Below are 18197 nucleotides of genomic sequence, written 5' to 3' on the forward strand. Positions count from 1 at the left end.
TGATAATCATGGCGAATTATATTAACCCGGTATAAACTTCTTTATATCGTTCGGCAATTAAAATATAATTTATGATTAAGCTCGCTTAATAAAAGCTGTCGCGATTTAATTCGAGTGCCATTATAGGCGAATACGTGACGGCGAGCCATTATAATGAAACTTATGATTGTAGGTTGACTAAAGTCTTATAGAAGACCCGGTAGCAAAGTTATAACTCGGTTTAGTTAACCAGTCTCGTGAAATTCAATTTTGTGTAGGTACACATATTCGTTCGGGGAAAATTTGAATCAGCGACACATAATATCGAATTACTTTTACGATGTTCGATGTCTGAAACTCCAAATAAACGTTTCTTTGCTATCACGATTAATCCGATACATAGAATGAGAGAAAGAGAGAGAGAGAGAGAGAGAGAGAGAAAAAGAGAGAAATGTAAGATCACTTTCTTACATCGATTAGCAAAGAAATCGTGTATAATCCTTCATTAAAATTAGAGCAAACGAAACAAGTCATGTTCCCCCACCATTCACGGATCGCGTCCGCGCGATCGCAGCAGGGTTGCGACTAGACGGTTAACCGCGGGAAACGGGACGCTCAAATTCATTGGATCCCATGGAGAAGAACTTCATGGGACTCCTTTCTCAAGGCGGCGACTACTATCCCCCTTACCTGCTGTTTCGTTCGAATACGAACGATTTTGCGATAGCTCTTGCTATATATTTATCGGGACGGTGAGAGTTTTACGAGACGCGGAGTTGGTCTCTTGTTTCGGTTTCCGTTTCAGCTTCGAGCTCGATAGTGCCACTACTACCATATCACTACCATCACCATCATCACCATCACCTTTACCACCATCATCATCACCACCACTATCGTCGAAATCGCCACAAATGGCGACGGGTTATGATAAATGAACAAAATATATATGAATAAATATATATGATGTGAAAAGAAAACGAAAAGAAGAAGAAGAAGAAGAAGAAGCAAAAGAAAACAAAAACGACGAACGGAAAAAAGGAACGATGGGGCGCGAGTGGGGGGTAGGGGGAGGGGTAGAGGGAGGTGGAGGAGAGGGAAAGAACAAAAAGGAAAAAGAAAAGAAAGGAAAGGGGAAAGTAAGAAAAAATTATTTACCGCGAGAGACATCGGGATTGGTGAAAGTTCGATATGCCATATTATGCTTCTCCCCGACATTTTCACTTTGGAAAATCCTGTCTTATGGTTACACAGAGTTTATATGTATATATATGCGTATCGATATCCCTATCCGTGTCCACGTATATTTATATATATATATATATATATATATATATATATATATATATATATATATATCTGTGTATAGCACATTATATGGTATACGATACATCGTAAAATCGGGTACGTGCTCGCATAATAGCAGGGATGGTGCGCGGGTAACATGGAAGTCGTGAGATCCTCACGGCACTGATACCCCGAGATTCGTCCGTGCACGAAATGTACACGCGCGTACACGCGCGTATATAAAGAGGTAGACAGAAAAAGATAGATAAAGATAGATATATATATATATATATATATAGAGAGAGAGAGAGAGAGAGAGAGGGAGAAAGAGAAAGAAATAAAGAGAAGGTGTCAGTGCATCGACAGTGCAACGACGTTCTTCGTTTAGAAACGTTAACGCTAAGCTAACGTTGTGATCTCTCTCTCTCTCTCTCTCTCTCTCTCTTTCTCTTACACGTCGTCTCTAGCACGTGATTTATTATATTATTCGCAGCGAGCAAAGCCTGTCCTGACAGCCATGACCAGGTAATGGTCGAACGAGCCGAGTCGATCTATTCTCGAGTAGTACCAAGGTTTATTTCAGTTCAGGAACGTTCAGGGATGCGTGTGCTGCACCAGCACACCGATTATCGGATTAAAAGTCACGCGGTTACACCTATGCTCGAGGTATCCTTCTTTCTCTCTCTCTCTCTCTTTCTCTTTCTCTTTCTCTTTCTCTTTCTTTCTCTCTTTTTCCTTGTACCGTACAGCGTACCGGATTGATTAGCTCTTTTTCTCTCACTTTACACCTTCACTAACATCTTAGATCTCTCTTTCTCTCTTTCTCTCTCTCTCTCTCTATTTCTGTTTCTATCTCTGTCTCTCAAACTAAAAGTTAGTACGACGACGAGCATGACCGCCTCTAAAGGGTAAAACTATGCGCCGCTGTCGTGCGGAGACTCATCATTCGAGGCCGAGCTAGTCTGGATTAATTATGCGCGATAAAGTGCGTCGAACACGTGTAGGTACATCGGCCTTATATGCGCTTGTGTCGCTGCATGCCGTCACGACCGATCTGATATTTCCTGAAATAATGCCACTCCACTCCGTACCGTTCGCATTCGAAACGTTTTATTTTAACAAACAGAGAGAGAAAGAGAGCGAGGAAGGTTGAGAAAAAAGATTTCTCTTAATGCCATCGTTTCTCGAATCATCCTCCTACTACTTTTCATCCTATTCGTTCTCATACCTTCTTCTTCGTCTTCGTTTTATTCGTACTTTTGACTAAAATAAATTCTAATGTTTTGGTATAGTATATTCTTAATTTCTCTCTCTCTCTCTCTCTCTCTCTCTCTCGCTCTCTCTCTTTCTTTCTCCCTCTCCCACTCTCTCTTTTTACTTTCTTTCTTTCTCCTATGAAATTTGCTCAACAAATTTTGTATGGAAAATCAAATTGTTCTTCAATTATTTTCAATTAATTTGAAAGCAAAATAAATCGATGTGGCTCGATATAATGAAATAAATCAAGAAGTTATATTTCAAATGCTAAATATTTATTTTAATCATAAGTAGAAGGAAATTATTGAAAAGAGTATATGATTATGACCGGACAACGATATGTTTTTATGAACTGCGAACTCGTGTCAATTGATAAACCGGCTTCTTCATAAAAAATCAATATCTCACTTGGAAAGCGTGAAAATGTATATGCAAAAGTAAAAAAAAAAAAAGTATATTAACCATTTTTTAGCAGAGCGTGGTTTCGATCCACGGACCTCTGGGTTATGGGCCCAGCACGCTTCCACTGCGCCACTCTGCTTCTCTGTGGATTATTTTCTAATCGGTGGAAAAAAAAAATAAAAAAAAAAAAAAAAAAAATAAAAACAAAAAAAGAGAAAAGAGAAGAAAATAGAAAATAAAAAGAAAAGAAAGAATTTTATCTCTTAGATTTTTTTTTTCTTTTTTCCCCTTTAGATTAAATTAATAAGAATTATTAAAAAAAGAGAAACGAAGTTGCTGGCACGAAAGTAACGATAACGTGTAATCATCAAAGCTCGCCTAGTAAGTACTTACTACTTGCAACTCCTATCACGATCGAAGATATTCTTTATCTTTTTTTTTTCTTTCTTTCTTTTTTACATAAACAAATATTTAACCGTTTATTTAGCGCGATAGGTACACTTGCATTTTCAATTTTACAACGTACGTTGGATATTTGCGTAAGTAAAATTATTGTAATACTTGCGATATGCGACTCTCTTGATGATGCATAGAAAACGAGAAATGAGTCATAGGGAACGTTTAATAATATATCTGAACGTGACTCGCAAAGAAAAAAGAACATATATATATATATATATGTGTATATGTATAAAAGCTATTATTATTTATATCTAAGAAAAGAGATGAAAAGTTATGAAAAAAAAAAAAAAGAAAAAAATATAAACCCTAGCAGAGCGTGGTTTCGATCCACGGACCTCTGGGTTATGGGCCCAGCACGCTTCCACTGCGCCACTCTGCTGTCTTGATAAACCTTCTCAAATATAAATATTTAAGGAAATGTATATACAATTTGATATATATATATATACATATATATACAAGACATTGATTATACTATTAAATGATTTTATCTAAAAGATAAACTAAAAGTAAATAATTTCGTTTTCTTAAATGAATTCTCGATGGATTAATATTAATTATGTAAATATCTTATATAATAGAGAAATAAAATTTATAGAAATAATTAACGAGAATAATTCGATTTATACATTTGATATTATATATTCGATTTTAATATCAACGTGATTATTTCTTTCATTTCAGTCGGACATCGTTCATCAAAGCGTATACGAGTTGGTGCATAGCGAAGATCGAGAAGAATTACAAAGGCAATTAATGTGGAATTCCTTTTTACCTGCTGAAAATGCTAACTTACCGCTTCACGACGCACTCTCACCCCAACACAGTCATCTTCTTGAGCGTAGTTTTACCGTCCGCTTCCGTTGTCTTTTAGACAATACATCGGGATTTTTGGTAAGTTAAAGTCTTTATCCTACTTATAATAACTCCTCGTATAACTTCTTAACTAGAAAGAAAAGAAAAGAAAAGAAAATGAAAAATGTTGGCAAGATTAACCCTTTCGCCAAGGTGAAGTTTTTTTTTTTTTTTTACACCGAATCAAACGTGCAATTATTATTCGTAATTATGCAAATTATAGAAAATTTGTTCTTTGTTTCTTTTTCCTTTCCTTTTATTTCTTTTTTTTTTTTTTGATTCTCATTAAAATTATATCACATCAATTATAAAAGAACGAATTATAAAGAAATATATGTCAAAGGATAAAGAACATTGGTTGCCATAAAAATATCAAGATATATTTAGTTCAACTAGAATTCTTAATGCATGAAGAATTTTGTTGGTTGACTATAGCCATAGTCATATTTATTGTATAGCGAGTTTGTATTAGGTGATTATAATCGACTTTAATAAAGGGAAAAGTTTGAGATCATAAAAATGATCATTTTCTTTTTTTTTTTTTTTCGAACAAATTCCTAAAATCGCAAAATGTAATCCTATTTACCTAGAAACTTATCTTAAACAGTTTGTCTTATCTCACTTATTTAATTTCTTATTAAAATTAAATTTAAGTTTAACTTATGTTATATCATAAAAAAGATATTATATCTTGTAACTTATTATTAAAGTTAGATATATCAAATTTTAAGAACAGTATAAATAACATATCCAGCTAATATAATTTACTAAATTCATGACATATTTTCTCAAGAAGTACTTCGTGCTACTTAATGAAACTTTTTTCAGGTCAGTTATATATGCTTTATGAACTTATTCCTCTAATTTCGTTAAATCAGACAAGCTAGTAATTAAGATCAAGCTTTATTAAACAAAATTACATTAAATATAATTATCTTCCAATGAAATCAAAATTAATAAATCTCTCTTTTTTTTTTTGTTTCTTCTTTTCTTCTTTTGCATAAAGAAGAAAAGAAGAAGAACAAAAGAGGAAAAGAGAACAAAATAAAAAAAAAAAAAATGAAAGATAACATCGAAAAACAATTTCGATAAAAAATGACCATTTATAATATACTGCAACCCCGACGTAATACGAATTAATAAAGAAATATACGTCACGATAAGGGATCGTTTCTTTGCCATGAACATATCAAGATATGCTCCGTTAACTCGGACTATTTAAGTTCATGAAGAATATTCTCAGATGACTATAGTCATCGTTTGATAAGGGATGGTTTAAAATGATCGTGATAAAAATGATTGTATAATACTATTTAAAATGAATTTCTGAAATCGCAAAAAGAGAATCCTATCTACATGGAAACGAGAAGAGTGAAATGAGTAAGCAGAGTAGTTGTAGGTAGGAGAAGGGGGAGGAGGAAGAGGAGGAAGGAGAAGAGGAGAAGGAGTAGGAGTAGGAGGAGAAGAAGGAGGATAGGGAGGATTACTGAGCGCATTGCGGTCGCGCTCACGACGTTTCTCCACGCTGACAAAAGCAAAGTGCCGGCATACAAAACAGTAATTAATAATTTCACTGTCATAAAGGGGTAGGGCCGGAGAAAGGGGAGTGAGAAGACGACCTCCGTTTCGTGGTCATCCGTTGCCATCGTCGTTTCCCCGTCGACCCAAGTAATTGCCTTTTTTCCTTCTACGCTTACATACCTACCCTCCTCCCTCCCTATCGTTCTTTCTACCTCCCTTTCTTTCCTTTATGTAGGTACATTACGTACATCTCTTAACGTCGTGCTCTCCTTCGTTTTTCCGCGAGAACGAAATTGCACGTTCGTACATCCTTCAAGAATGAACGAGGGACCAATCTCGAACTCGCTATATATATATATATATTTTTTTTTCAACGAGGAAAAATATTTTTTTCTTACCTCTCTCTTTACCTCTCTCTTTTTCTTTCTCTGTTTATCGATTGCGAAACAAAGAAAGAATTAAATCCTTGATTTTATATCCCCATTACATTTGATTATTTTTATATCCCATTTCGTTTGTTACAATGTCCAGTAAATATAAATATTAGTATTGGTTTGAGATAGTATTTTTTTCTTGTATATATATATACAAAATTGATTCATAAATAAGTGTTATTTTATTAGAATAAAGTCATTATTTATTCATGGAACTTATTCATGAATTAATCTAATATATTATATAAAATGTAAAAAGAAAAAAAAATACACATATATATATATATATATATATATATATATATATATATATATGTATAATGAAATGAAGCAAAGAGAGAGATTAGAATCGCTTATGTTATTTCGTCCATTCTCGGTCCCTATCTTATCTCTGGTCTCGTTTTGCGGGTACAGTACGGTCAAGGAAAGAAGTATAAAATAAATCAAATATGGAGAGCAAAACCAGAGTCAACTCGGCAATGTATAGCGAGACGTAGAAGCAGTAAAACACTAATTATCTTAGGACAAACACACGACAGATGTACAGGTATACATGTTCCGTCGAAGGTAAGCCAAAGGACAAAGACTTGTGTATACATATAGCTATAAAAGGACAGGAACGATTTTGCTTTGAGACGGGAACAAGAGAAGAGGAAAGTCGTAGTCCGAGAGAACCGCGAACGCCTTCGCAAAAACAGGACCGCTTTGACGTTTATGAAAATGAAACTGTAATCGTAAAAGGTTCACGGCGTAAAAGGTTTAGCAATGAGTCCGACCCTCCCACCCTTGGCGGTATCTCTCGACCCAACGAGGATATATGTATCCATTCGCGCGACTGAAGTTTTTATAGTAGAAAGATAAAAAAAGGAAAGAAAAAAAAGAAGGAGAAAAGAAACACAAAAAAAATTTACATTACAAATTATTATAGAACTATTAAGCTCGATCTTCGTCGAAAAGATAATTATTAGATTTATGTTCCAATTAAAACCGTGTGAATGATATCTGACAAAAGATTTCCTTTCAGCGCTTGGATATCAGGGGACGAGTTAAAGTACTCCACGGACAAAATAGAAAAACCGAAGAGCCGCCATTGGCATTATTTGCCTTATGTATACCATTTGGACCGCCCTCCCTTTTGGAAGTACCACAGAAAGAAGTTATGTTTAAGAGCAAACACAAATTAGATCTTGGACTTGTATCGATGGATCAACGAGGAAAAATGCTTTTAGGATATACGGACGTTGAACTTGCCAATTTGGGTGGTTATGATCTCGTTCATTACGATGATCTAGCTTATGTAGCTAGTGCTCATCAAGAATGTAAGCTTAAATCTTTTAATAAAGATGCATCTTATTCGTTTCTGATTTAAAAAGATATATCAAATCGTTTCGTATTGTATATGATTGCAGTATTAAAAACGGGAGCATCTGGAATGATAGCATATAGATTCCAAACGAAAGACGGTGGATGGCAATGGTTGCAGACAAGTTCCAGGCTGGTATATAAAAATTCAAAGCCAGATTTTGTAATAAGTACTCATCGTCCATTGATGTGAGTATTTTCGAGAATTCGAAAGATTATTGATAAAATATTATACGATTGAAATAATACACGATTTTTTTTTTAATTACATCATAGGGAAGAAGAAGGAAGAGATTTGTTGGGCAAGCGAACCATGGATTTTAAAGTGAGCTACCTGGACGCTGGTTTAACCAACAGTTACTTTTCCGACAGTGATAGTTTAACGGGTTCCGTTATGACACCTACGCTTCCAACTCAATCAACGCCACAAAGGGTGAATAGAAGATACAAAACTCAATTGCGCGACTTCCTTTCAACGTGCCGGAGTAAAAGGACCAAACTCTCAGCACAATCCTCGGTATCACCCCCAGCTACACCTACGATGGCGTCCGTGGATTATCTCACGGCCGACAGTAGTGCTGCAGCCGCAGTCGCTGCGGCTTATAGCAATCTGAATACGATGTATCCTACACCTTACGCACCAACGGCCGTAGCTGCAAGCGCTGATCCATCGTTGACTACCTACATCGGTCATACGAGTAATTACCATCAAACGCTCTATCCAGCCAGTGCGTTGGACAACAGGTAACTTATACAAAATCTAACATCTATTCGTCATTCATAATAATTCATTCGTTCTCACGATTGAATTTACTTTTTTGTCATGATTAGGTACCTTACCGCTGCTACGGAGAATCTCTTTCAATACAGGCCACTTGGTTCGTACTATCCAGAATATCACACGAGTACACCATACAATGGCTTTATTGACGTATCCCTACCGACCTATGAGACCCATCAACTAACTAGCAAAACGGAAGAAAAGCTGTATTGTCAGCAACTTGGTAGCAGTGAATCACCGAAGTACAACTACGTCGAGGCAAGTAGACATCCGAGTAGCGTGAGTGGTTCCCCTTATGCGGCCAGTCCGGTCGCCAGTGCGTCGACGATGCACGTTACGACGGCAGACATCAACGTCGCTCGCGCCGGAAGCAGGCACTCGCTCGAAGGCGGTGCCTCTTCTAGTAACTCGGCCGGAAGTTCACCGGTTACCGGAACAACCAACGGAGTCCTTACTCCGAAAATGGAGGACGTTAAGCCGGAAGTATACGGAAACGAGGCGCCACGGCAAACTGTTCTCATGTGGGGAGCTCCTCCTTCTCGTACACCACCGAGGAACAATGGTAGCTATAGCCCACCGACTCCTCATTCGACACATTCCTCTACGCACTCGACGAATGCTCCGAATGCTGGTGATCCTTTGAAGTCTCTCGCCGAGATGAATTCTATGAATGGTGATTGCAAGTGGAGACAAACATCTCCTAACGATCAGCAACAAGCCGTGACAGCCTCCAGTCCTCCGAGAAATAAACAACATCACGCTCAACAACAGCAAACATCTCAACAACAAACTCAACAACAACAACAGCAACAACAGCAGCAACAGCAGCAGCAACAACAACAGCAGCAACAGCAGCAGCAGCAGCAACAACAGCAGCAGCAGCAGCAGCAGCAGCAACAACAACAACAACAACAACAACAACAACAACAACAGCAACAACAGCCACAATCGCAACAGCAACATCATCAGCAACAGCCACAATCGCAGCAACATCAGGCACAGTATCCTGCCACAACCACTCAATATCAGGCAGCTGCTGCCGCAGCAGCAGCAGCGGCGGCCGCTACAGCGAGCAGCATAGGATACGCGCACTCTCATCCAGGCCATGGCCACGGGGAAGCGGGCTCCGAGGTATGGCAAGGAGTGCAACACCACCATCACTACCAGTACTATCCCTACCACCATCACCACCCCGCACCACCAAGGCACACGCCCCAGTGAGTGTCACCGCTACCTCACAACTTTTATTATGACTTTCACTGTTTTTCTAGACGAATTAATCTTTACGTACTATCATATTAAAAAAAAAGAAAAAAAAAAAAAAAAAGAAAAAATAAACAACCATACGATACGAGAGATCGCCGTAATAATAGCAAATGAGTATACAGTGAAATAAGTCGTATGGTGAGCGAGATTTAAAATTCCCTTATAAGAAATCGAGTTATTTCGTGATATTGTAGATCTCTCTCGCTCGCTAGAATCTTTTTATTTCTTTCTTTTTAACTTACTCTCCCTCCCATTCTTTGCGCACAACAAAGTCGAGCTTAAAAAGAATTTCGCCGTCGTATCGTTTAGATCATAAAGTCATAGCATGGAAATCGCATTAAAAATGAATAGACATATGTGCCAAACAAATTTGTTATTTTCTAATGATTACTTATGAAAGACTTTGGATCTTGATAATAAATGAAAACGTATAATTATTGATCAAATATCGGTTGGATCATATGTCGAAGTAATCGTAATTGAGTCCCACATTTTGATTGCACATTATTAATATGGTTAGGCATGATGAAGATGTCGTAAGGTAACCAATAGGGGTATACTTTTGGTTACAGCACACCACCGTCAGGTGCGGCAGCGGGGACTGCGGTGGGAATAGGCATGGGCATGGGCATGGGCATGGGCATGTCCCTAGGCTCGGACAGCACCACCAACAACAGCAACGTATTGTATCATCCTCCGCACCACCACCACCACCAACATCACGTAGTGGGCTCATCGACGGCGGCAACGGTGGGCTCAACTGTACCACAGATTCCAAACCGGACGCCGGGAGTCCTTTGCTGTCCATCTCTGAGGTGACCAACACCCTGCTCAACCAATAGCCCCATCACCGCCACAACGTCCCTTTATCTCAGTGATCATGGTAAGAATTTTTTATAAATCATTTTCCTTCCATGAACTTATTCATATAATAATAATAATAATAATAATAATAATAATAATAATAATATTAATAATAATAATAATAACAATAGTAATAATAATAAAATAGGTATTTCCTTAAAAAAAAAAAAAAGAAAAAAACGCACACAATTTTATCTAAACTTTTCAGGTATCTCAATGGAGATGTCCTCACCGAGACGGATTACAAATCATGTGACTGTATCATACAGATAATGCCGGTTAAACTATTAACTTTTAAGAATATTCATATGGTATTGTAATATATACTCATTACGTGGTATAATATCTCTCTTTCATTATATATTAATTTATCCGTAATATCGATAAGTTATAAGGACAAGCATCTTCACTATCTCTATGGTATCCTATCGTCTATGTCGATTGAAAATGAACTATGGGGGAACTGACTATTGTGGTACGATACCGACCGGTTTCACCTTTATCTTTTCTTTTTCTCGTTATCAATTATAAACGGAGTGATCTCTATTATCTAGGATATCAGAGTACTGGAACGTAAAGTACTAAAGAGAGACGATTTTAGAAAATTTTCTCAAGTTCCCTTTATATATCGAAGCGTTCTAAGTAAATGGGAGATCGAGATAAGCGCGCTAATTATAAATAAAATTTATCGTTTATTTACCGGTGCAACTTGAGCGCACGGTATTACTCATTCGATAAAAAGCACAAAAATTTATTCTACGATTGTATTATCATCAACAACGAAACGCAACACATTTTAACGAATTTAATTTATTTTTCGCGATAAAACTATATCACGGATTATAATCGACGAACGCGTTGTCGTTTTCTTAGCGTACTATTATGTTTATATACGATTCCTTTTCTCTTTTCTCTCTTCGTTCTTTTTCATTTCTTTCCTTTTCTTTTCTTTTCTTTTCTTTTCTTACCTATTTCTTCTTAATTTTTGTTTGTTTCGTTAATTAAGAAAAGAAATGTTAATTCTGTGATACGTCTTATAGATAAATCGAATGCAATATTCTTCAAGGGTATATTCGAATTATGCAAAATATATAAGAGATGTGAGAAAATGAAAAGGAAATGAACGAAGAAAAAAAGAAAAATGAGGCAAAGAGAAAGAGATTTAACGTTTGCTAAATGAATGCAAAAAGAATAAAAATCAAAGGGGAGGGAAGGGGCGAAAAAACATAAAAAAAATAAAAAAAATAAAAAAAAATAGAAAGATAGAAAGAAAGAAAAGAAGAAGAAGAAAAGGGATAGAAAAAAAGAATATCGTGCACACACTGCAAGCAATATCTTTTCTAAATGACACTTGCAGTCACACGTACATAAATACATAAATACACACACGCATACACACACACACACACACATTCACACACATAAATACATACATACTATCGATAAGAAGAATGTTAAAGAGGAATTATATGAATTTTGAAAGACTTTAGATAGGTATGATTATAAAGCGACGTGCAAGTGGCAAGTGCCTAACTACTTGCTCCAAAGATTATAAGAAATATTGTCAATGTTCCATGCGTACACGTAAGCGACTCTCTAAGTTCACCGCGTTAAAGCTTTAATGCTTAAAGAAAAAAATCTCTTCCCCTCTCTCTATCTCTTTCTCTCTTCTTTTTATCTCTCTCTCTTCTCTCTCTCTCTCTCTCTCTCTCTCTTTCTCTCTTTGTCTGTCTCTCTCTTCTCTCTCTCTTCTCTCTTTCTCTCTCTCTCTCTCTCTCTCTGTTTTAATAGATAAAGGAATTTGAAATAAAAAGAAAAAAAGAAATTCTCTTCCTTCGTAATAAATATCACTTTTCACATATCACTTAAATAACATCACCCCTTTTTGTACAACAATAACAACAACAAAAAAAACAAAAAAGAAAAACAAAACAAAAAAAAAAGAGGAAACGAAGAAACACGAAGAAAAGTAAAAATTAATTTCGAAAAATTGTATTTTGTAATAGAAAGTTTTAATCACATTTCTTAAGCGAATCATGGCTTCCTTGCACATTTGGCTATTTTAAGACGCGAATGAAAATTTTAACGATGGACATCGGTGATAGGGGCGAAAAATTGCGACCTTTGTAGAAAGATTAATCGAAAGCTGTGAATAAAATTTTTCAAAAATTGCAAATATAAGGATAATAAAGTATGAGGGTTAATCTGATAGAAAAAAAAAAGAAAGAACGAGAAAAAAACGTTGATTTGTTTTTTTAAATGATTTTTACGATTCTTTAAAGGAATCTTTTTACAAAAATACGAAACACTTCGTCGAAGACTAACGATTCGAAACATTATGGGTGTAATAAGAAAAAAAAAAAAGAAGAAAAAAAAGAAAAAAGAGATAAATAAGAAAGGTTCAACATTCTTCCTGCCGACGATCCAAACAAAACAAAAAAAAAATAAAAAAAGAACAAAACAAAAGCTATTAAACAAACATAACAATCGTAATTCTCATCTGGCCGATCCCCAGTCTTGCCAATATATTCTGTTAATAAGTTTGTAATTTTTGTACTTAATTAATTTATACATGTACATGTGTAACACATATTTAGCGGAGCTAAGCGAGCCTTCCATAACTTTAATCAAATATTCACATTTGCAAAGTCAAATAATTGCCCACGAATTATATGACTATTTGATTATATGTATTTTCATGATATAAAAATATTTCGCTGCGCGCGGGTGATATATTATTTATTACGATACGATGAAAGAATTGATTGATAGATTAATTAATTAATAATTAATTGATAATTAATTGATTAATTAATAATATTTCTAATTTTTTATAACAATTATTTCTAATATCTAACAGCTGCGTTGTTCGTGTGTGGCACTGCAATATGTTAACACTCGATAAAATGTTTCCTTATCATTGTTCGCTAATGCAAATCCTAATTGACTTTGCAATAAAATGAATGAATGAATGAAATAGGTATAGCTGTAATACGGTCGGAGCGTATTGTTAAAAAAATAATAATAATAATTCGTTCGAATTGAAAAAAAAGAAAGAAAAAAAGAAAGAAGAAACAAAAGAAAAGCCATTTTCTATGTTTACAATAGTTATTTGGCTTAATCTGATTTTGAATATTTCATTATTGAAATATGGAAATTTAAATAAATTATGTGAAATATTATTTGCCATATAAATGAAGTCTTTCGGGTTTATGGTCTTAATGATATTACATTAGTTAATAAATTAAAATAAATACTTAAATTGATAATATAAAGAAAGAAATATATATATATATATATATATATATATATATATATTTTGTAATTTTCGTTCTTTTTTTTCTTTTCTTTTTTTTTATTTCCTTTGTTTTTCAAATCCATATAGCATAATAGTTCGCTTCGACCCACCCCTCCCCCTCGACCTGAGTGCTTAAATGTTGAAAATATAAAACACATTTCCAATCTCTCATTATTACATTTAATATAAATATTTTTCTTTTTTCCTTGCAATATTTTACATAATAAGAAAAGTACTATTATTAGAGATAATCGAGTCTAGTCCATATATGATGCGAATTAGTAATACTGTGTTTAAATTGTGACGATATACCCGTGTTTTATTAATAAATCCATAGACAATCTTGAATACTGTATGTGAAAATAATAATCATTCGAAAGTTATAGAAATATATATATATATAAAATGTATGTATACTACAATGAATATACTTTTTTGCATGGCGTTTTGTTTCGTTTAAATAATTATAATAATTAATAATTAACATAATATATATATATATATATATATATATATATATATATATCATATATATATATATATATATAAAGAAGTTAGTACTCACTCAGCGATACGAGAATATTGTCACAATCTGAACAGAAATGTATATTTACTGTATATTTATTATAAGGTACACATTTACGATCACGATTAGGATAAGATACGGTAGAAAATTAATGCAGGTAGCTGCTCATATCAAACGGATCATACTATTTTTCAGTCGTTCTAGAGAAAAATCTCAAGTTGATCCCTAATAATGTCAGAAATTTTATACATATGAAGCTTATTCTTAGTATAAAGCCTATCCGCTTAACGAATACATACACACCCATGTATACCAATGAAACTCATTATCATTAATAATGATATATATATATATAATTCTTTTTTTAAATTCATATATATATATATATATATATTATAATATATGTATATATATATATAAATTTTTTCACAACAATATGTACTTTATGCTACGATTTTTTATCAAACATTTTACTGTAAATCCGAACTTTCGATAAAAAAAAAAATAAAACTTCATTTTCATCAATTGTAAAGTAGATAAATTTTATTTGAAAATAATAAAAAGTTGACGAAACTTTTATTGTCGCGATATGATCATCGAAAATATTTATTTAGCAAGTAACAAATTGAATCTATTTATAAAGTTCTTATTCAATGTAATTTTGTAATATATGCAAAGCCGTATGTCTCAACGTTCGCGGATATGGCTATACCCAAACATATCTTTTATAAAGTTAATTATTTCTTTTTTTTTTTCTTTTTTTTAATATTTTCTTTATTGGGTATTATAAAATATAAATATCAACGATTTTAATATTCCAAAGTTATCACATTAACATTCGGTCGATCATGTTAAAAGAAAAAACAAGCAAAAAAAAAAAAAGAAAAGAAAAGAAAAAAAAAGAATGAAAGAAAGAAAAATTGTATTTTTCTTGATTTTCCAAATTATCATGGAAATAAATGGGACATATAATTAATGAATAAATAAAACGCTTAGCTTTTTTGTGATTTCAAAGTCGATGAAACTTTTCAACTTGTCGAAATTTAATAAATAATCAACGGTATCCCTTTGGTGTGTGTGTGCACCCTTTTAGATAACATATTAATCTTACCGCTTTATTCTTTTACAATGAAAATGTTTGCTTTATACGTCACGAGAAAAAGTTCATTTTCAATTCCCATAATCTATCGAAGTACACTGATAACATCATTGTATATCATGCCAAATCGAATCTTGATCACTCTTCATTACTCCATCCATTTAACTATAATATATTATATTCTATAGAATCTAATTACTGTATTAATTCCGATAAAAATAAACACTACTACAAGTAAAAACATAAAATTGTATCAAATGTTTATATGAAATAAATTATAACAGTCTCTAATATAGAAATGCAAAGTGTATGTTTTAAATAAAGATCCTCCTGCTTCCTAAAAAACTATTGTTTCCAAAGTTTTAAATTATCCAATGTAAGTTATTGCAAATATTGTTATATTAAGATAATTCAATTCCAAGAGTCTTTAAAATTAAGATACTTTTTCAAATTGTTAATTAATTCTAATGATTAAATACAAAGACAATTGTATTATTAAATATGAGCTTAACTTGTTTTTGTGTGTTAAAACTTATTATATTTAAATACATATTATTTAAATATATATATATAATATATATATATATATAATAACATTAATAATAAAGAAAACAACTTATAAACACAGACATACAATTAATAATATAAATATTATATATTCAAATTAATATTTTATTTTTTACTTAATTTCTATAAACAAATAAAATATATATATATATAAATTATATATAATTAACAGTATCTATAAGATAAAGTTATTTGACAATTATTTCCTAAAGGCTTAATTATATAAAAGTGGAAATTTTGAAAAGCTAAAAATTTATAAGCTTCTCAAATTAAATTAGGATTTCTTTTTTGTCAATAATTTAATTACCGATACATAGAGCACTGTCTTCTTTGTCAACCAATAATATTTACTATTATCTGACATACCTTATCTCTTAAAGATTATTAATTATAAAATTATTATAGAGATGTTCTTTTTCTTTTTCCAGAACCATTAAAGTTTTTAGTTCTTGATGATTGTTTATTACGTTGTATATGTCGTTTTAATATATCTTTTAGTGAAAGACATAATTCACATGTATCACCTTCACTTACTTCTAAACTACATAAATTATGTCTCCATTTTTCCTTATTATCTCTATAAGCACATTCTAGATTAATATTATTATACAGACTTACTTCAGGTCCACCATTACAAAGTTTCAAATTATTTGTGTATGTTATAACATTCATTACATCTGTTATTGTTTCCATCGGAGACAGATTTTTTTCTGAAGCTTTTGAATTAAATAAAAAAATTTCATATTCCATTTTTTCATGAAAGATAATCTGAAAAGAAATATATAAATATAAAAACGATTATCGCTTACAATTTATTAAAAAAAAAAAAAAGGAAAAAAAAGAAATATTGTGTCACGGATAGAATAAAATAATATAAATCTATTTCATACTTGTTTCGTGTAAAGAGGTATGAATCCTGATCCACTATTATGATGTAAAGTTATTTCACTTATGACAATGCAACGAATCGGTATTTCTGTAAAATGTATTGACCATGATCGATTTGGAAGAGTTAAGGTAACTTGTTCTGAATAAATTAAATTAAATAGATCATCTGGGCTTCTTTTCAATGAAAATTCTTTTGTTGTTAAATAAGAATTATTAAATGCAGATAATCGTGCATTATTAGTATATATATCAAATGTAATATTTTTATTCTCTATTGAATTTACTTCCATATCTTTCTGATTCGAAACATTATTGGATTGAGTAATTGAAGAACTTTGAGATTGTTCAGACGAATTGCACATCTGAAAATAATGCATAAAATAAATGTCTATTGAAAATACACGAATTTATATCTTTGCAAATTAAAAAAAAAAAAAAAAATAATAATAATCTATTAATACCTACATTATGCGATGATTTAATATTCTGTTGTATATTTTCTACAACATCTGTCACTTTTTCATTTCTTGTATTTTGTGCCTTGCTAAAAGTTTATGTAAAAATATTTATCGTGATTAATAATTGATTAATTAGTTATAAAATATATTGCAACGAATAATCAAATAAATCCTTATATTAATATATCAATTAGTAAATAATAATAAAAGAATCTGAATACAAACCTAGAATTATTCTTCTTTGCCTTGGTCTGACTAGTTTTAACTTTCCTCTTGGTTGAATTATTTGATTTATTTGATTTTAACATGGTTCATGATATTGATCACAGGATAATTATATTATATTGACATACACGATATATATATAAACATTTTCCTCCAAAAAGGTTTCAATGAAATGTATACATATTAGAATTTATCAAGTTAACCTTTACTTTCCTTTAAATGTATTTTAAATCAAATTGCGTTATTATTAATGTTAGATTATAAATATATCATAATCACATTTAATAACTCAATAAATGATTGTTTTTATTTAAAACTTAGATGTCGGCGAACACCTCAATTCAATGCTTGTTGATTGTTTTGATCAAATTCAATGGTTAATTAAGAAAAAAATAAGAAATAAATATTAGATGTCAGCTTTTTTTTTTTTATGTAAATATAAATAAAACGTACTCCTTCCTTTTCGTTCGAATTCTTTTTAATGAATTAATAAATTTTCGGACAAAAAGATTATATCTTCCTTGTTAACAGGCTTTACGTATTGTTATATTCTTTATGTTCTCTAGTGATCAGTTGGCTTATAGAAAAAGATACTAACTCCATCTGTTACTTTTGAAGAGAACTAAATTGTATTAATTCGTCATAATGCGATTCATAGTGAAAACGTCA

At 32.4% G+C, this 18197-nt stretch overlaps 2 protein-coding genes and 2 non-coding genes across 8 annotated transcripts in view; 1 reads left to right on the forward strand and 3 right to left on the reverse strand.

The window, feature by feature from the left end:
• LOC124426080 (aryl hydrocarbon receptor protein 1) overlaps positions 1–13007 on the forward strand; it is a 123979-nt gene extending 110972 nt beyond the window's left edge. For 3 of the 4 annotated variants that reach the window (XM_046967355.1, XM_046967357.1, XM_046967356.1), the window contains 7 exons: positions 4069–4278; positions 7219–7513; positions 7604–7745; positions 7833–8300; positions 8388–9554; positions 10176–10486; positions 10676–13007. In XM_046967355.1, the coding sequence (XP_046823311.1) occupies positions 4069–4278; positions 7219–7513; positions 7604–7745; positions 7833–8300; positions 8388–9554; positions 10176–10422 (2529 nt within the window). In that variant the 3' untranslated portion in view covers positions 10423–10486; positions 10676–13007. Of the gene's footprint in view, positions 1–4068; positions 4279–7218; positions 7514–7603; positions 7746–7832; positions 8301–8387; positions 9555–10175; positions 10487–10675 lie in introns of those variants that run through there. The other variant, XM_046967358.1, reaches the window with a different exon arrangement.
• Trnam-cau lies at positions 2990–3061 on the reverse strand. The gene has a single exon. It is a non-coding gene; the product is annotated as a tRNA-Met (tRNA).
• Trnam-cau lies at positions 3692–3763 on the reverse strand. Its single transcript has one exon. It is a non-coding gene; the product is annotated as a tRNA-Met (tRNA).
• A 3102-nt stretch (positions 13008–16109) lies between the features above and the next one.
• Positions 16110–18099, reverse strand: LOC124425848. Of its 2 annotated transcripts, XM_046966824.1 has the most exons (5): positions 17529–18099; positions 17311–17389; positions 16848–17207; positions 16633–16725; positions 16110–16534 (listed from the first exon to the last, which is right to left on the reverse strand). In XM_046966824.1, the coding sequence occupies exons 1-5, from the start codon at positions 17609–17611 to the stop codon at positions 16529–16531; spliced, it is 621 nt and encodes a 206-aa protein (XP_046822780.1). In that variant the 5' UTR covers positions 17612–18099; the 3' UTR covers positions 16110–16528. The 2 variants fall into 2 exon arrangements, with proteins under 2 accessions (XP_046822780.1, XP_046822779.1); XM_046966823.1 differs by having other exon boundaries at positions 16121–16725; positions 17529–18095.
• Positions 18100–18197: the final 98 nt, after the last annotated feature.

This window comes from Vespa crabro, chromosome 8 (assembly GCF_910589235.1).
Source record: "Vespa crabro chromosome 8, iyVesCrab1.2, whole genome shotgun sequence".
Lineage (NCBI taxonomy): Eukaryota > Metazoa > Arthropoda > Insecta > Hymenoptera > Vespidae > Vespa > Vespa crabro.

Coding starts and splice junctions, on each gene's coding strand:
- LOC124425848 (XM_046966823.1), bottom strand. CDS start 17,611: ATGTTAAAATCAAATAAATCAAATAATTCAACCAAGAGGAAAGTTAAA. Junction 17,208..17,310: donor ATATTAAATCATCGCATAAT/GTAGGTATTAAT, acceptor CATTATTTTCAG/ATGTGCAATTCGTCTGAACA. Junction 16,726..16,847: donor TACCTCTTTACACGAAACAA/GTATGAAATAGA, acceptor ATTTCTTTTCAG/ATTATCTTTCATGAAAAAAT.